The 17,261-nt window shown below is 42.3% G+C and overlaps 1 protein-coding gene across 2 annotated transcripts in view; it reads left to right on the forward strand.

Moving 5' to 3' along the window:
* The window catches only part of WASL (WASP like actin nucleation promoting factor), a 117,567-nt gene that overhangs the window by 48,567 nt on the left and 51,739 nt on the right, over positions 1 to 17,261 (forward strand). For both annotated transcript variants that reach the window (XM_033958672.1, XM_033958673.1), the window contains exons 2-4: positions 296 to 430; positions 2,650 to 2,736; positions 15,553 to 15,649. In XM_033958672.1, coding sequence (XP_033814563.1) covers positions 296 to 430; positions 2,650 to 2,736; positions 15,553 to 15,649 — 319 coding nt within the window. The remainder of the gene's footprint in view (positions 1 to 295; positions 431 to 2,649; positions 2,737 to 15,552; positions 15,650 to 17,261) is intronic.

Below are 17,261 nucleotides of genomic sequence, written 5' to 3' on the forward strand. Positions count from 1 at the left end.
CTAACTAGTAGACTTAAGGTCATGTGGAGTTTATCAGTACTATAGACTACTATAAATTGTTTTCGTGTAATATATTACTTTTTCTTTGCCTTATTGTGAAACATTCAAAGAATGTTACAATAAAATATGGTAACAGCATACAATATTGTCAAACAAATTTGAAACTTAGGCATACAAAATATGATCTAGTTCAGTAAAAAGGGGGCGGCTGCGCATTGTATATTGATATAATTTAAGGTTAAACGAAACTGAACATATGGGAAACTTGCTAATTTTTTATCTATTTATTTTTTAGACCATGTCTTCAGCTGTTGTTCAGATGTATGCAGGAGATCGCAACTCCCAGTGGTCAAAGAAAAATTGTGGTGTAGCTTGCTTTGTGAAGGATAACCCACAGAGATCGTACTTCATTAGAATATATGATATCAAAGTGAGTAACCTTTTATATAACTTTATTTTTAGCATCTGCTTACACTGTTCTGATCCAGCAGGTGTTATCCCTTCCCACCAGCGGAGATAGAGAAAACTGATTTCAACCAGTGACATCACCAACTATATTGGTGCTCTCTCTGGAACAATCCAGTATATATATGTATGTATGTATATGTATGTATGTATATATATATATATGTGTGTGTGTGTGTGTGTATATACATATATATACACACACACACACATATATATATATATATACATACATACATATATATACACACACACACACACATATATATATATATATATATATATATATATATATACACACACATATATACATACATATATATACTGGATTGTTCCAGAGAGAGCACCAATATAGTTGGTGATGTCACTGGTTGAAATATATATATATATATATTTATTTATTTTTTTTCAACCAGTGACATCACCAACTATATTGGTGGTAGGTTGCATTTTGGCGCTAAGTCTGGATGTACTAAACTCACCGTGCATTTAAAGTTTGTCGCTAAACCAATTTGAAGTACCGTATTTTCTCGCATATAGTTTCACCCCCCCGACGTCCGATTCACTCCCCCCGCAGGACCGCTCGCACCCCCACCCCGAAGGACCGCTCGCACGCACCCGCATCCCCACCCCGAAGGACCGCTCGCACGCACTCCCACCCGCACCCCCACCCTGAAGGACCGCTCGCACCCCCACAGCCTCCCGACCCCCCCCCCCCCATCATGTAGAAGCTCCTACCGGTGTCCTGCTGCTTCCTCTTGGCGGTCCCGACACCCGACACGATCGGGGCAAGAGGGAGCTCAAGCCCTCTTGCCCCAGCCAACCGCGGCACCCCCGACACGATCGGGGCAAGAGGGAGCTCAAGCCCTCTTGCCCCCCCGACTCCCCGACACGATCGGGGCAAAAGGGAGGCCAAGCCCTCTTGCCCCGCCGACTCCCCAACTCCCTGACAATATCGGGCCAGGAGGGAGCCCAAGTCCTCCTGGCCCTGGCGATCCCACCCCCCGCTAGTTGTTCAGGCCAGGAGGGAGCCCAAACCCTCCTGGCCACGGCGACCCCCTACCCCCCACCCCGCACTACATTACGGGCAGGAGGGATCCCAGGCCCTCCTGCCCTCGACGCAAATCCCCCTCCCCCAATGACTGCCCCCCCAAGAACCTCCGACCGCCCCCCCAGCCGACCCGCGACCCCCCTGGCCGACCCCCACAACACCCCCACCCCCCTTCCCCGTACCTTTGTGTAGTTGGCCAGACAGACGGGAGTCAAACTCGCCTGTCCGGCAGGCAGCCAACGACAGAATGAGGCCGGATTGGCCCATCTGTCCCAAAGCTCCGCCTACTGGTGGGGCCTAAGGCACCTGGGCCAATCAGAATAGGCCCGGGAGCCTTAGGTCCCACCTGGGGGCGGGGCCTGAGGCACATGGGCCCAACCTGAATAAATTAATGTAAGCCATTCTGAGTTCCCTTGGAAGAACTGTATAGAAAATTGAATAAATAAATAAAATCGTACCCTGTGAAGATCGGCAGCAAGAGGGATGTCTATTCCCTCCAGCCTCGGCCACCTGGATGCCCCATTTCCGTACCTTATATAGAAGACAGTAGGAGAAATGACTAGTCCCTCCTGCCATCAGGCCTGCCTCTTCAAAATGATGGGCCTTTCCCTTCCCGGTGCATCCTGGGATGCACCAGGAGCGGTCTAAAGCCCTGATTGGCCCTCCAGGGGCTGGGTCTGCTGCTTTCACAGTATCTTTAGTCCCAAGATCGTTACTGGGGCACATAGTGCTCAGGGTAAGGGTGTCATTGGGGCCCCAACCCACCTGGTTGCTTGTTTGGAGCTTGTTCTTGTATTGGTCAGTCCAATGAACTCACATGTACATTTGGCAGTGGGGGGCATTGAAAATGAAGGAGAACCAAACAATCTGTAGCTCACCCTACTTTCCTTCTCCTTCCAGCATCCCCTTGATATATCTCGGGTAGGTGCCTATTTTCTCCACTGATTACAAGGACCCTTTCCCAATCTTTAACTGACCAGAAGAGCAGATCTTCAGTTTCTTCTCTATGGCTGCCTCATTGTCATTAAAACAGCGTGGAAGATCCTTGTATCAGAGAATTTTGCTTATGTACATTGTTTCATTTTCAGTGTTTGCTGTATAGTTGGTTACTGATTTCTTTTTTTGTCTTGCAGGAGGGGAAGTTATTGTGGGAACAGGAGATATACAAAAGCTTTGTGTATAATAGTCCTAGAGTGTATTTCCATACCTTTGCTGGAGATGTAAGTAGTTTTCTTATTACAGGTTCATTGTTGTAATGCTGCTGATCTGAGGTGTATCGGTTTTAATATATGCATCAAGCAGATTTATTCTTATTTAATAGTATTGATCTATAGTATCCTATGATTTTATTTTTGAAAATATAGAAATTTTGCATTTATAGTTGACTTTTTGATGCTAAATAAATGATTTATTTTTTATTCTTTATTTATACATTTGTTACAAATATAAAGGTATATCCATTTCATATCGGCATAAAATGCTCATAAAATAAAGTGCAAAAACAATTATAACAATGATCTAGTCCACATCATTTAGCCCGCTAGTGCTGCCGCTAGGAAACAAATTAACTAAACCAAATATATAACATATGACAGACAATAAATGATTTTTGATAACAATATAAATGTACATAAGGACAGATAGGTGAATCAGCCACCCAAATGATTTCTTCCTCCTTTTTCTGGGAAACTTCTTTTTTCTCCCATATTGAAAGTAAAGCCCTTTAAAAAAGTTTTATATATTTTGATTGTTTTTCATATGTCCCTCCATGGGTCTTATATACAGTATTTTGTTTATTTTTCAAATATCTTGACATCTGCAGTGCATGCACACTTTGGGACCCTTGCATAATGAGAACTGCTACAGTTGTGGCACAGTGTCTTCCAGAGCCACAAGATGAAGCAGGCTGGCAGAAATTCTAATGTAGAGCTTTGGTGCCAATCTGTTCTAAGGTACCCTCAGCTTTTTTGAAATATAAAAAGTTCTCCATTTAGAGTGCTTGAAGTTATTCAGAAATCATATAGTAGCATTCAAAGTCTAGTCACATCAGTAGATAAATTCTGTTCCTTGTGTAAGGAATGAGGAAACCTTGTGTAGATCATGGGCTAAATGATCCGAACCTCTTCCGCTTCACTATTGTATGAGTTATTTTCATGGATGTACATATCTGAGCTGAAAAATAAATGGTGCCTAAAAGATTCAGATTGGCATAAGTGAAGATTATATTTATTTAATTTATTTAGATCTGTTTATTTACTGCCTTTTTGAAGAAATTCACCCAAGGTGGTGAACAAGATCAAGCAATAGAAAAAAATCAAACACATTATGGCATAGTATGCTACTTTAAATGCATTGTAAGACATCTTGATAGAAATCATAGGATGTAAGTGAAGGTGGAGCATATAGAAGGTTAAGGAATTAAGACGGTTACAAATCATCCAAAATACCGCAATAAAAATCATCACCAAGTCCAGGAAGCATGCTCATTAGGTACCAATAAACCATAGAATTACATGTAAAATATGCTTTTTAACTTACAAAGTATTAATCTGTAAATCTCCCCTATTCCTAGACAGAATGTTCAAACTTGGAATTCACTGCCAAAGCAATTGAGGGAAGAGAAGACATTAGATAAATTCAAAGGATTACTAAAAAACTTTCTGTATAAAGACGCTTTTGACAGTTAAGATTTCTAAGAGGCTTTGATTACTCTCTTTCTCCCTGTCCTTACGTTGTGCCCTTTAATTGTTTTCTTTCCTATCACAATTGTAGTTCTCCCACCATCCCTTTCATTTCTAAAAAGTTATGTTTGTCCATGTCTGTTCCTAATTGTTTTGTCTGTCTTCCCCACATTTTACTGTACATCACTTTTTGAAATTGCGAATATATCAAAATTTTTTATGAAACTTGAAACTAGTTAGAGAATTAAAAGAACTAGTTTTAAAAAAAAGTTGCAGGTAGAGTAAGAAAGGTGTACGAATATGATATCAACTAGGGCAGGAGTGGATAAGGAAGTCCTGCTCAGTAGTGTGCTTGCAGCTAGTGTTAATCCTTGTGTGTAAGACTACCAAGTTAGTTTCTTCTTCCTTTAAAAGCTTGGGAAATACACAGCAACATTACAGCAACTCAGGTCAATTAAACATCTGATTACTGTAGGTGCATTGCGCATTCTTATCCATGCCCTAGTGATTACTAATTTGGATTATTGCAACTTGGTGCTTCAGGGGGCTTCAGCTAGTACAAAATACTTTGATGAAATTACTGTTAGGAAGCCATAAGTTTGATCATGTAATCCCTTTTTTTTCAGCTGGAACATTGGTGCCAATTAAGCTTTGAGTCAAGTATAAGATATTGGTGTTGGTATTTGAGGCCAATTTGGGTACATTTTTGCAATTTTTATCCTGTTATATTCTTTTGTTTATCCCAGGACAAACAGGCATCGTATTCTCACATGTGAGTGATGTCATCCACGGAGCCCCAGTACGGACAGCTTTAAAAGTGCATCGCCACTTTAAGTTTTTAGAAACGTCTCGACTGCTCGCACCACGCATGTGCAAGTGCCTTCCCGCCCAACGTAGGCTTTTCAGTACCTCAGCCCGTGGAGTGATGAAGTCGTGTTTCTGAATTCTGTTCAGTTTTTTGTGCTTTGCCCTCCCGCTACGCATCTATTTTATTCTGTTTTTCGTGTCTACTTGTTTTCTTTTAGTAAAAACAAAAGAAAGAAAAATTTTTCTTGTTTTTCCTCGAGGGTTTTTTCTCTCAGCAATTGAGTTTAGTCTTGCTGACACGATCTTCTTGTCCATATCCAAACTGTTAACAGGCTTCAAAAAGTGCTGCAGGTGCCTATATCTATCATTGACCCGCATAGTTGGTGCTTGCAGTGCCTTGGCCCTGAACACCAGGTAGAATCATGTACCCAATGTTCTACCTTGCAGAAACGCTCCATTAAAAGCCGAAAAACTTCAACAGGAAAAGTTATTCGGGACCATGGACGTTGATAAGACCTCGCAACCATCAACGTCGAAGACTCAAGCATCGACATCGGTGTCAGGAGATCTTGCACTGTTATGAAGCTGCTAGCTTCCCAATAGTTGTCGCAGGTCTTCGAAGTATCGAGTCCCTTGATGAAGATCAAGCAGTGACACCCCCTATTGCGGTTTGTCTCTTCTTTGATGTGTGCATCTTCATTGAGGTCACCCTTTTTGAGACAGGCTTCTGCACCGTTAGTACCGGCAGATAAGCCACAGGTACTGGTGCTTTCCTTTTGGAAAAAGCTCAATGAGCTGTTCCAAAGGGAGTTGGGTGATCTATGTAAACTCCATTTACCAGCATCGACTCCCTCAGTACCAGCCCAACTTGAGCATACTGCCACCAGACCCTATGGCACCATAGTCAGCTCTCCAGTGCAATGTCGGCTTGGATATTCTGCCACTCAACGCTGCTCTTCTCGATGTTTGACACCTCGAAGTTGATCAAAGAATCGGCAATCATGTTCTCCATCGGTGCATCGATCCACCTCATTGAGACATTGATATTTCTTCTCTTCCTCTTGACGTTCGAAATCCAAAAAGCACTGTTTTTCATCATGTACTTCAAAATGAAAAAGAACTTCATAGCATACCTCCTCCTTTTCTTTGGATCGGTACCAGAGTTGACGTAAGTGTCAATCCTCTTGATGTACCCTGTCACCGAAGCTAGTTTGTGACTCTGACTTACAGACTGATGATGCTGATTTGGGTTCTGCCACTGAGGCTTATGATACTCCTTCAGAACCTTCTCAGAAATCTCCACCAAAGACAAGATCTCCTATTGAAAGACTTTCCTTCACTAAATTTATTAGGCAGTTAGGCAAAGCCCTCCCTACCTGTTAAACTGGAAGCTGATTCTGCCTACAGAGCTGAATACCTTGAGGCTTTAGCTTATGATGAGCCTCCCAAGGAACATCTCAAACTACCATTGCATTGTATTCTCAAAGAAACTCTTCACATGAATTGGGAAACGCCCTTGACTATTACAGTGACCCTCAGAAAGCTTGATTCTCTGTATAGATTCATTTCTTCTCTGGGTTTTGATAAACTACAGCTTCAACAACAATCACTAGTGGTGGAATCAACTTTGAAAAAAGTCTTTTGCTTCTAAGGTCTGTGCCTCCACACCACCGGGCCATGAAGGACAGACTATGGACAAATTTGGACGTCACCTATATCAAAATGTTGGTGCAAGCCAGACATTACTATTTTTCCCTGACTCGACGGTGGGGAGAGCATTGGACACTGGGGAAATTGGACTCTTACCTGGCCCTCTTACCTTCTCAGACAAATACCTTGTCCACTTGGTATAGGCTCCTCAAAAATGCTCTTCCTCCCTCTTATCTGCCTAGGCTTACGGCCCAGTGGTCTCGAGATTTGGCTCTTGAAATCCCTGAGGCCCAATTTTTGGACCTTTTTACTAACCTTACTCAATTCACGGGATCCATGGACCTTAGGGAAATGCAATAGAAAATCCTGCATCGGACTTACATCTCTAGGGCAAAGGGACATGCCATGGGATTATGGGGTGACGCCACTTGCTCTCATTGCCAGAGAGTGACGGGTACACTACTGCACATGTTTTTGGAGTGCCCTCACGCGGCTTTGTGGCTCCAGGTTCTCCCTTTTCTTGAGGGTCTCCTTGGCCGGACCGTACCACGGTCCTATGGTCTCTTACTGTTGGGTGACCTGGGGGACGTGTCTGCTGCGGGTTATACCGCACCGTATCAGAAGTTTTTGTACACTGCACTCCTAGTGGTGAAAAAGATTTTGCTTATGCATTGGGTGGGACCCGAGGCCGCATCTTTCAACCAATGGCTCCAAAGAATGCGGGAGCTGGCCACTTTTGAACTTCAGACCCATGCGGCTCCTTCTGGACGTGATAAGGCAGTATATGTTTCCCTGTGGAGAGCATTTCAAGTTGCGGCTGACTCCGCGGCTCCCCGAACCTTACCTTGAGCTGGTCCGTTTTTGGATAGGGGAGGCCACATGGCTGGGGCTTCTTCCCTACGATCTGACTGGTGGCTCTCGAGCTCGGATGATTGTGGTTTGTGTGTGGTGTGCTAGGTGTGCGGCTGTTGTGGATTGTACGGTTTGCTTGTGCGGGATAGTTCTGAATGTTGGATGGGTGGGAGATTGTAGGGCGTGGGGTTTCTCTTACTGAAAATGTTTTGCAGTCTTTGTTATCTTTAGGAGGGTGCTTTCTGGGGCACCTACTGGGACCCGTTTTGGTGGGATTCTTCTCTTTACATTACATTACATTACATTAGGGATTTCTATTCCGCCATTACCTTGCGGTTCAAGGCGGATTACAAAAGGTTAGTTTAAAAAAAACAGAGTTACAATGATTAGCTAGAGAGGTAAGTTGTAGATCTTATAAACATTTAGCAGGTTGTTGAGGGTGAGGTGGTTTGTAAAAGAGTTAATAGGTGGTCATAGTGGGAGTTCTTTTGTTATTATTAGTGCAGTAGTGGGTAGATCAAGTGTCAGTTTTAGAGTTACTAAGCGGTCGTGATGTTATTGTTGCTTCAGGAATTTCTTGAAAAGTGTGGTTTTTATTTCTTTTCTGAACGTCCTATAGTCTGGGGTGGTCATCAAGAGGTTGGAGATCTGGTTGTCCAGCCTTGCGGCTTGGGTGGCTAGGAGGCCGTCGTGTAGTTTTGTTCTTTTTACTTCCTTGATTGGGGGGGGTATGAATGGGGCGTGCGTTTTTCTTTGTCTTGTAGTGGGTGCTTGTATGAGGCGATTGTTCAAGTATGATGGACTGTCTCCGTGTAGTGTTTTGAATAGTATGCAGTAGAATTTGAATTGGATTCTTTCTTGGATTGGAAGCCAATGTGAGTTGATGAAGGCTTCAGTGATGTGGTCATGTTTTTTCAATGAGTAGATGAGTCTCAAAGCTGTATTTTGGATTGTTTGGAGTTGTCTAATCGTGGTTGCAGGGCAAGGAAGGAAGAGGATGTTGCAGTAGTCCAATATCCCTAGTATTAGGGATTGTACTATAAGTTGGAATTGTGTTCTTTCAAAGAATTTTCGGACTTGTCTCAGATTTCTCATGATTGCGAATGATTTCTGAATTGTTTTATTTATTTGCGGTTGCATAGTGCAGCATCTGTCTATGGTCATGCCAAGTAGTTTTATGGTGGTTTGGATGGGATATTTGATTGTGTTTATGTCTAAGTTGGTTGTGGTTTGGATCTTGTCATTTTCGAGAAGGATGAATTTGGTTTTGTCTTGGTTGAGTTTAAGTTTGTGATTTTTCATCCAGGTTGTGACTGTTTCAAGTGTTTGGTGAAGTTTGTCTGTCATGGTAGGTTTAGAGTGATCGTATGGGATGAGGATGGTGATGTCATCAGCATAACTATAGGTGGTTATGCCCATATTGTCCAGATGCGTTCCTAGAGAAGCAGTGTAGAGATTGAAGAGGGTGGGGGATAGTGGAGATCCTTGTGGTACGCCGCAGGGGTTTGACCAGGATTCTGACTTTTCTTTGTTTGATTTTACGCTGTAGGTTCTGAGTTTTAGGAATCCTTCAAACCAAGAGTATACTTTATCTGAGATGCCTATTGCGTCTAAGATCTGTAGAAGGATGTTGTGATCCACTAAGTCGAATGCCGCAGTTAAGTCCAGTTGTATGAGAAGCATTTTTTTCCCTGTGCTAAGGTGTTGTCTGACGGTATCCATAAGGGAGCCTAGTAGTGTCTCTGTACTGAAGTTTGTTCTGAAGCCTGATTGCATGGGGTGGAGTAGGTTGTGGTCCTCTATGTAATTGGTGAGGAGTTTGGCTACTAGGCCTTCTATAATTTTGACATATAGCGGAATTGAGGCTATAGGTCTAAAGTTAGATGGGTGGTTTTGTGGTGCTTTTGGGTCTTTTTGGATTGGGGTGATGACGATTTCGCTGAGGTCAGCAGGGAATGTGCCTTCTGTGAGCGTGAATTGAATCCATTGAAGAATTGTGGTGCGGAATTTTACACTAGAGGTGGTAAGGAGATATGAGGGGCAATGGTTGAGGTCACAGGAGGCATGGCTGTATTTTTTGTAGAATTTGTTGAATTCTGACCATTGTATGTTGGGGAATTGAGTCCAGATTCTGTCTGCTGCGGTTGCCTCTTTTCCTGGAGGGTGGATTGTGATTGGGTTTTGATGGGATGGGTTAAGGATGAGAGTGGCTCTGGTGTTGGTAATTTTGTTTTTGAAGTGTTCTGCTAAGAGGGTGGGTGATGGTGGAGGAGTATTCGTGGTGGTTGTGTATGGTTTGGTGTCTGTTAATTCTTTCAGGATTTGGAATATTTTTTTGGAATCTTGGGTTTCCGTGCCTATGAGGTTAGTATAGTAGCTTTTCCTCTTATCCCTTAGTTGATTTTTGTATTTCCCCATGGCGGCTGTTCTGAATGCACCTCCTCTGTTCTGGGACATCTGTATTTCCTACTGTTTTGCTTTTCTGCTGTACCAGTTTTGTGGTCCTATGTTTGGACCCTGTTGTTTGTGTTGACTGCTTTCTCAATAAAAATTATATAAAAAAAACAACAAAATGTTGGTGAACAGGGTCCTTAATTATAATTTCTACATGTTCTGCTTTGTAAAGCACTTAGTAAGGAAATTACCTTCCTTTGATAAATATATTCCTGTGCAACATCTTCAGGATTTTCACAATATCTCTCGCACTCTTTCCCAAGCATGAAAGTATTTGGCCAGATCGGTTTATGATGCTTTTGAGTTATCATCTAGAGCAGGGGTGCCCACACTTTTTGGGCTTGCGAGCTACTTTTAAAATGACCAAGTCAAAATGATCTACCAACAATAAAAAATTTTTAAAACCCCCACAAAGCACACTGAAAGGCAGAGAAAATGTTAATTATCATTCATATTCCGGGTTTTTTTCAAAGAGGTCAAGGCAGATGACTCTATGCAATGTCATCTCAATAACAACCATACAAAAATAGACAAATATAGCCCCTCCCTTTTTACTAAACCACATAGCAGTTTTTAGCGCAGGGAGTTCCGCTGAATGCCCCTGCGCTGCTCTCGACGCTCATAGGCTCCCTGCGCTAAAAACCGCTATTGTGGTTTAGTAAAAGGGAGTCATAGTGCAAAATATAGACAGCAGATATAAATTCTCAAAACATACACATTTTGATCACTAAATTGAAAATAAAATCATTTTTCCTACTTTTGTTTGATGATTTCATGAGTCTCTGGTTGCACTTTCTTCTTCTGACTTCTTCTCACTTCACTCTGGCTGCACTTCTTCTGACATCTTCTGATTTCAGCCCACTCCTTCTTTCAGCCTCCTATATGCTTTCTCTCTTCCATACCTCATTCTCTCCCCCAACTTTTTCTTTCTTTCTCCCTGCCTCCTATTCTTTCTTTCTCTCTCTCTCTCTCTCCATGCCCATTTTCTTTCTCCCTGCTTGCCCCCTTTGTTTCTTTCTCCCTGCCCTCCCCCAAGCCACTAGGTTTGCCGTCGCCACCGGGGAACAGGCCTCCAAGCCACCGCCCCCCAAGCTCTGCATGCAGAAGCCTTGCACTGACCAGCATTCTGCTCCCCTTCAATTCTGATGTCGGAGAGGAAGTTCCGGGCCAGCCAGGCAGCGATTGGCTGGCCCAGAAATTCCTCTCCGATGTAAGAATTGATGTCGGGGAGAGCAATGCTGGTCAGCGTTAGGCTTCTGCAGGCCCAAATCTCTGGATCCCCAGGGCCGAGGAAAAGAAAAGAAAAAAAGCCAGTCTTCCATGAGAGCCGTTCCAGTCTCTTTTTAGCACGACACTCAACTTCCCATTTTCAGGCTCAAGACGTCAGAGCAGCAGCAGCAGCTCCGGCATTTTTGTGCAGAGCACCTCCTGCTCCCGACCGCCTTTCTCCAGTCTGGCTTGTCAATTCCGCCAGAGGCAGCCGGCGCTCAGCTCTCAAGGGTCGTGACTTCCCTAGACCTCCCTCCCGCCTTCTCCCGAAGGAAGTGATATCATCCCCCAGTCGGAAGACGGGTTCTGGCAGTCGGGCAGGAAGGGCGCAGCAAGAATGGGGAACCTTGGGGAGATTCCGGTGGGGAACCTTGGGGAGAGGAAGGCTGATCGGCCGGCCGATTGGAACGGCAACACGAGATCGACTGGCGTTGCCTTCCCGATCGACCGGTCGATCGCGATCGACGTGTTGGGCACCCCTGATCTAGAGCTTCAGTCATGCCGGTGGCAATGAGACCTCTAGCATGGCTCAGAGTCTCAGATATGGACATCAATCTTCAAGTCATATTTAGCTAATATTCCGTTTGGGAGAAGAGCTTTTTGATGATTGCAAAAATACTTTGTGATTTTTACTTTTTCTTAAGTCTGTTTTGGTATCCTCTGTTGAGATGGTTCACAAATACATGTGAGGTTTTAAAATTTCCATCAGAGACTGCCACCTACTGTTAAAGCACAGTATTGACATTATAATTTTTTGTTCAAGAAAGAAATCCATCCATTATGAGTGTTGCAGAATTTCTGGAAACCTCCCATGAGGTGGTAACTCAGAGAACCACTTTGCTGGTGACTTTTGCTCTAGAATAGGATAGATCCCTGGTACTTAAAATCTTATTTTTGTGTTATGGATAAAAAGTTTCTGGGTTCAAAAATGTATATATTTCCTGATATATATCTAAAATTACTCAGAAATGACAATAGGAATTTTGGGCTTTGAGGCCTAGATCCCAAGCTTTGGATTTGACATTTAATTTACCTTTTCCTTGTTCTTATGTGATATAATATGAAAATAGGTTTTTCATGTATTTTGAACCCAAGCAACTTGTTGAATTTCTTGTGGCCAGAAAAGAATTAACTGTAACTGTTCCAGAAACCACAATGGCTGGTTTGGCAAAATAAGCTGGAATGATGTGTCTATATTTAAATATTTATTGTCTTTGTAATGTTTCCTTTTCATGAATCTCTCTAGATTGTGGACAAATTTAGTTTAATGTTTTCCTTTAATATTCTTATTGATGAGGCGCAAAATCTATATATACATTACATTACATTAGAGATTTCTATTCCGCCATTACCTTGCAGTTGAAGGCGGATTACAAAAGAGTTATAAAAGGTGGGTTACAATATTGGATCATTGGTAAATTCAAGAGAAGTTGAGAAGGCGGATTACAAAAAGAGATATAAATGGTGGGATACAGTAGATCATTGGTGAATTCAAGAGAAATTGAGAAGATCTGGTAGTATCTGTGGGGCGGGGTGAAGGCAGGAGGATGGAAGGTAATTGATATGTTAAGAGTGATTCAGTGATTTCTTGAAGAGTATCGTTTTTATTTCTTTTCTGAAGATCTTGTATTCGGGGGTGGTTATCAGTAGGTTGGAGATTTGGTTATCCAGTTTTGCTGCTTTTGTTGCCAGTAGTCTGTCATACAGTTTTTTCCGTTTGACTTCTTTGATTGGAGGGTGTGTGAAAGGGGTGTGTGTTTTTCTATGTCTGGGTGATGTAGTTTGGTAGAGACGGTCGTTTAGGTAGATTGGGATATATCACTTATCAACAAGGGATCCAAGAGGAAAAAGAACAAGGAGCCAGCGTGGCTCACTAAAGCGATGAAGGAGGCGACCAGAGACTAAGAAGACTTCGTTTAAGGAATGGAAAAGGTCAAAAAATGGATGAAAACTGGAAAAAGCACAAACAACATCAAAGCAGGTGCCATAAGGCGGTAAGAAGGGCTAAAAAAGACTACAAGGAAAAAATAGCCAAGGAGGCAAAAAACTTCAAGTCGTTCTTTCGATATATTAAGGGGAAACGACCCGCAAAGCAAGCGGTGGGACCGTTGGATGACCATGGAATAAAAGGAGTGCTAAAGGAGGACAAATCCATAGCCAACAAACTGAATACATTTTTTGCGTCAGTATTTACTGAAGAGGATATACACAACATACCGGGAGCCGACAGGGTATACGCAGGAAACGAAGACGGGAAACTGACAGGGTTGATGGTCAGTCTAGAAGAGGTATACAGGCAGATTGATAGGCTTAAAAATGATAAATCCCCAGGACCGGATGACATCCATCCGAGGGTAATCAAGGAAATGAAGCTGAACTGCTTCAACTAATAGCCAATCTGTTGATCAAATCAGGAAGGATTCTGGAAGACTGGAAAGTGGCGAATGTTACGCCGATCTTCAAGAAAGGTTCAAGGGAAGATCCAGAAAACTACAGACCGGTGTGTCTGACCTTGGTACCGGGAAAGATGGCAGAGGCGCTGATAAAGGATTGCATCATTGATCACCTTGACGGACACAATCTGATGAGGACCAGCCAGCATAGCTTCAGCAAAGAAAAATCTTGTTTGACGAACTTGCTGCACTTCTTCGAGGGAGTTTTGGTTTGACTTCCATTTTGTGCGTTGCACTGTCGGCTTGTGATTTTGTCTACACAGGCGTTTGTTTTATACCAAATTTAAATTGCGATTTATCTTAAACCTTATCAACCATGGACCCCTGAAGAAGGCGTGTTCTCCGAAACACAGACCGTGTCGGGTCCCTTGGTTTGTTAAAAGGTGATATCAGTAACCGCATTAAATATTTGGTACAACAAACATAGAAACATAGAATATGAAGGCAGAAAAGGGCCTTTGGCCCAACAAGTCTGCCCACTCAAATAACCCTCCCCCCTAAGTTCTTCCATGAAGTGAACCCACATGTTGATCCCATTTGTTCTTAAAGTCAGTCATGTTATTGGCCTCAACTATCTGACGTGGAAGATCATTCCAATGGTCAACCACCCTTTCGGTGAAGAAGTACTTCCTAGTGTCACCATGAAATCTCCCACCCCTGATTTTTAGCAGATGCTCTCTTGTCGCCGTAGGTCCTGTAAGGAAAAAGATGTCTTCTTCCACCTCAATACAGCCAGTAACGTATTTGAACGTCTCTATCATGTCACCCCTCTCTCTGCGTTCCTTGAGAGAGTATAGCTGCAACTTACCTAGACGTTCTTCATATAGGATATCCTTGAGTCTTGGGACCATCCTGGTGGCCAACCATTGAACCGATTCTATTCTCAGCACATCCTTCTGATAATGTGGCCTCCAAAATTGTACACAGTATTCCAGATGTGGTCTCACCATGGACCTGTATAGAGGCTGACAAAACTTCTCCGGATGCAACCCAGCCATTTGTCTAGCCTTGGATGAGGCTTTCTCCACTTGATTGGCTGTCTTCATATCTTCACTAATGATTACTACCAGGTCCCGTTCTGCAACAGTTATAGTTAAGGTCTCACCATTCAGAGTGTATGTTCTGCATGGGTTTCCGCTACCAAGGTGCATAAATTTACACTTCTTGGCATTAAAATTCAGCTGCCAAATAGTAGACCAGTGCTCCAGTAAAAGTATGTCCTGTGTCATAGTGTCGCGTACGGTACCTCCGCCCACTATATTGCATAATTTAGCGTAATCAGCAAATAATGCAATTTTACCCCGAAGTCCTTGAGGCAGATCTCGTATGAAGATATTAAATAGGATTGGACACAAGACCGAGCCCTGCAGTACTCCACTGTGCACTTCTGACTTTTCAGAGGGAGTACCATTTACCACCATCCTTTGATGTCTGCCACTGAACCAGTCTTTAACCCATGCAGTTAATGTTTCTCCTAGCCCCAACAAACTCATCTTGTTCAAAAGTTTACGGTGTGGGATGCTATCAAAAGCCTTACTGAAGTCCAGATACATTACATCTAGACACTCTCCCTTATCTAGTTTTTTTGTTACCCAGTCAAAGAAGCTGATTAGAAACATAGAAACATAGAAATAGACGGCAGATAAGGGCCCACATAGCCTGCATCTTGTACATATCAGTCTGCAGTCTTCTTTTGGTTTTGGTAGCTGTTGCATGAAATCACAATTCTTATTTGTCCCTTATTCAACCCAATTACTTCAACATTAAGCAATTTAGTACAGGAAAACATATCCTTGCCCTAATTGACTGGTTTTTGAAAGTCTCTTAGGCTTGAATGACTTAACTGTTCATTGTAAATCATCTCTTTCAGACATATCAAGTTGGCCTTAATTTTGCTAGTGAAGAAGAAGCAAAAAAATTCAGGAAAACTGTAACAGACTTGATTGGAAGACAGCAAAGACGAACTGGTAAGTTGATTGGGGTTTTTTGGTTTTTTTTGTACTCTTAAAATTTAAAGACCAATAGGTAATGTTGTATAATGATATCTGAATATTGGAAAGTAGGTAACCCTCCGGTCAGCCTTCTAATTCAAGGGGAGAGGGGTCAGAGGTGGGGGTGGGGGGGGGGGGTGTTGTGTGGCAGCGGAAGAGAGTGGGCATCTATCCTGCTGCTGGGTGTACTGTTTACTTAGCAGCGGGAGAGAGTGGGCATCTATCCTGCTGCGAGTGGGGGGGGGGGGCAGCAGCGGGATAGATGCCCACTCTCTCCCGCTGTCGCTGTACTGGCACCCCTGGACCAGTCGCTGATTTTTGTCGGCAAAAGCCGATGCCACTCTTAGAAAATAGCTTGGCGATTTTAAAAAATCCACCGGGGTGCTCATTTTAATGTTGAAGAGCCTATTTGCATGGCAGTGTTGGAGACTACCTGAGAGCTCGCTAAAGACAGAGAGAGATAAGCCGTTTTAATAATCTGCCACTAAAATTGCATGCAGACTAAACTTTCTGAAAACAGTTTAGCACCCACGTTAAAGTTTTGAGAATCTGGGCCTCAGTTTGTATATATTACTGGAGAGTACGGCACAGTACAAAATTTGCATAGAATTGCCCACGTCTGTAAAATATGCAGAATTTTGTGAAGGTGCTAGTTTTGGGTTTCTCCCCCTCTCTTGAAGAGATGCATAGAAACGGAAAGAAAGTGGGGAGAAAAATGTTTCAAATTGAAAGGTTTGTCAGAAAAGGACTGTATATTTTACAGTATACATTTTCTTTTTTTTTTTTTTTAATAATTTCTTTATTCATTTTTAAACTTACATCAAGTGTACAGTAAATATCAACCAAATATAATACAACATCACTTGAAAAATTTTCAATATCATACATCAAGAAGATTTAACCCCCACCCCCTCCCAAATTCATATACAGCTAATATATACCACATAACAATAGTATCTTACGACAATCATCTATATATTCTTAATAGAAAAACAAGAAATCCCCCCCAAAAATCCACATGTGTATTAAGATTGGGAAAAGTGTAACTTACTCATTACTATAATTTAATAAAGGTCCCCACACATCCTTAAATTTATTATAATAACCTTTTTGAACAGCCAACGCTCTTTCCATTTTATACACATGACAAACTGAAGACCACCAAAAACAATAATTCAGTCTTCTACAGTCCTTCCAATTATGTGTTATTTGTTGGATGGCAACTCTTATTAATATCAATAAAAGCTTGTTATTATTAGCAGATATTTGACATTTAGCTCTCATAGACATGCCAAATAAAATTGTGTCATATGACAATGCTACATGATTCTCTAACAAACAATATATTTGATCCCAAATAGACTCCCAAAAAGCCTTAATGAATGGACAATAAAACAATAAATGATCTAAAGTTCCAGCTTCAAGATGACAATGCCAACATCTATTAGACTTAGAGCAATCCAATTTTTGTAAACGAACAGGGGTCCAAAGTGCTCTATGCAACAGGAAAAACCATGTTTGCCTCATAGATGCAGACATTGTACACTTCATCCTCCAGGACCAAATATGTGGCCATTGAGACGCACTA

This window comes from Geotrypetes seraphini, chromosome 9 (assembly GCF_902459505.1).
Source record: "Geotrypetes seraphini chromosome 9, aGeoSer1.1, whole genome shotgun sequence".
NCBI classification, from domain to species: Eukaryota; Metazoa; Chordata; class Amphibia; order Gymnophiona; family Dermophiidae; genus Geotrypetes; species Geotrypetes seraphini.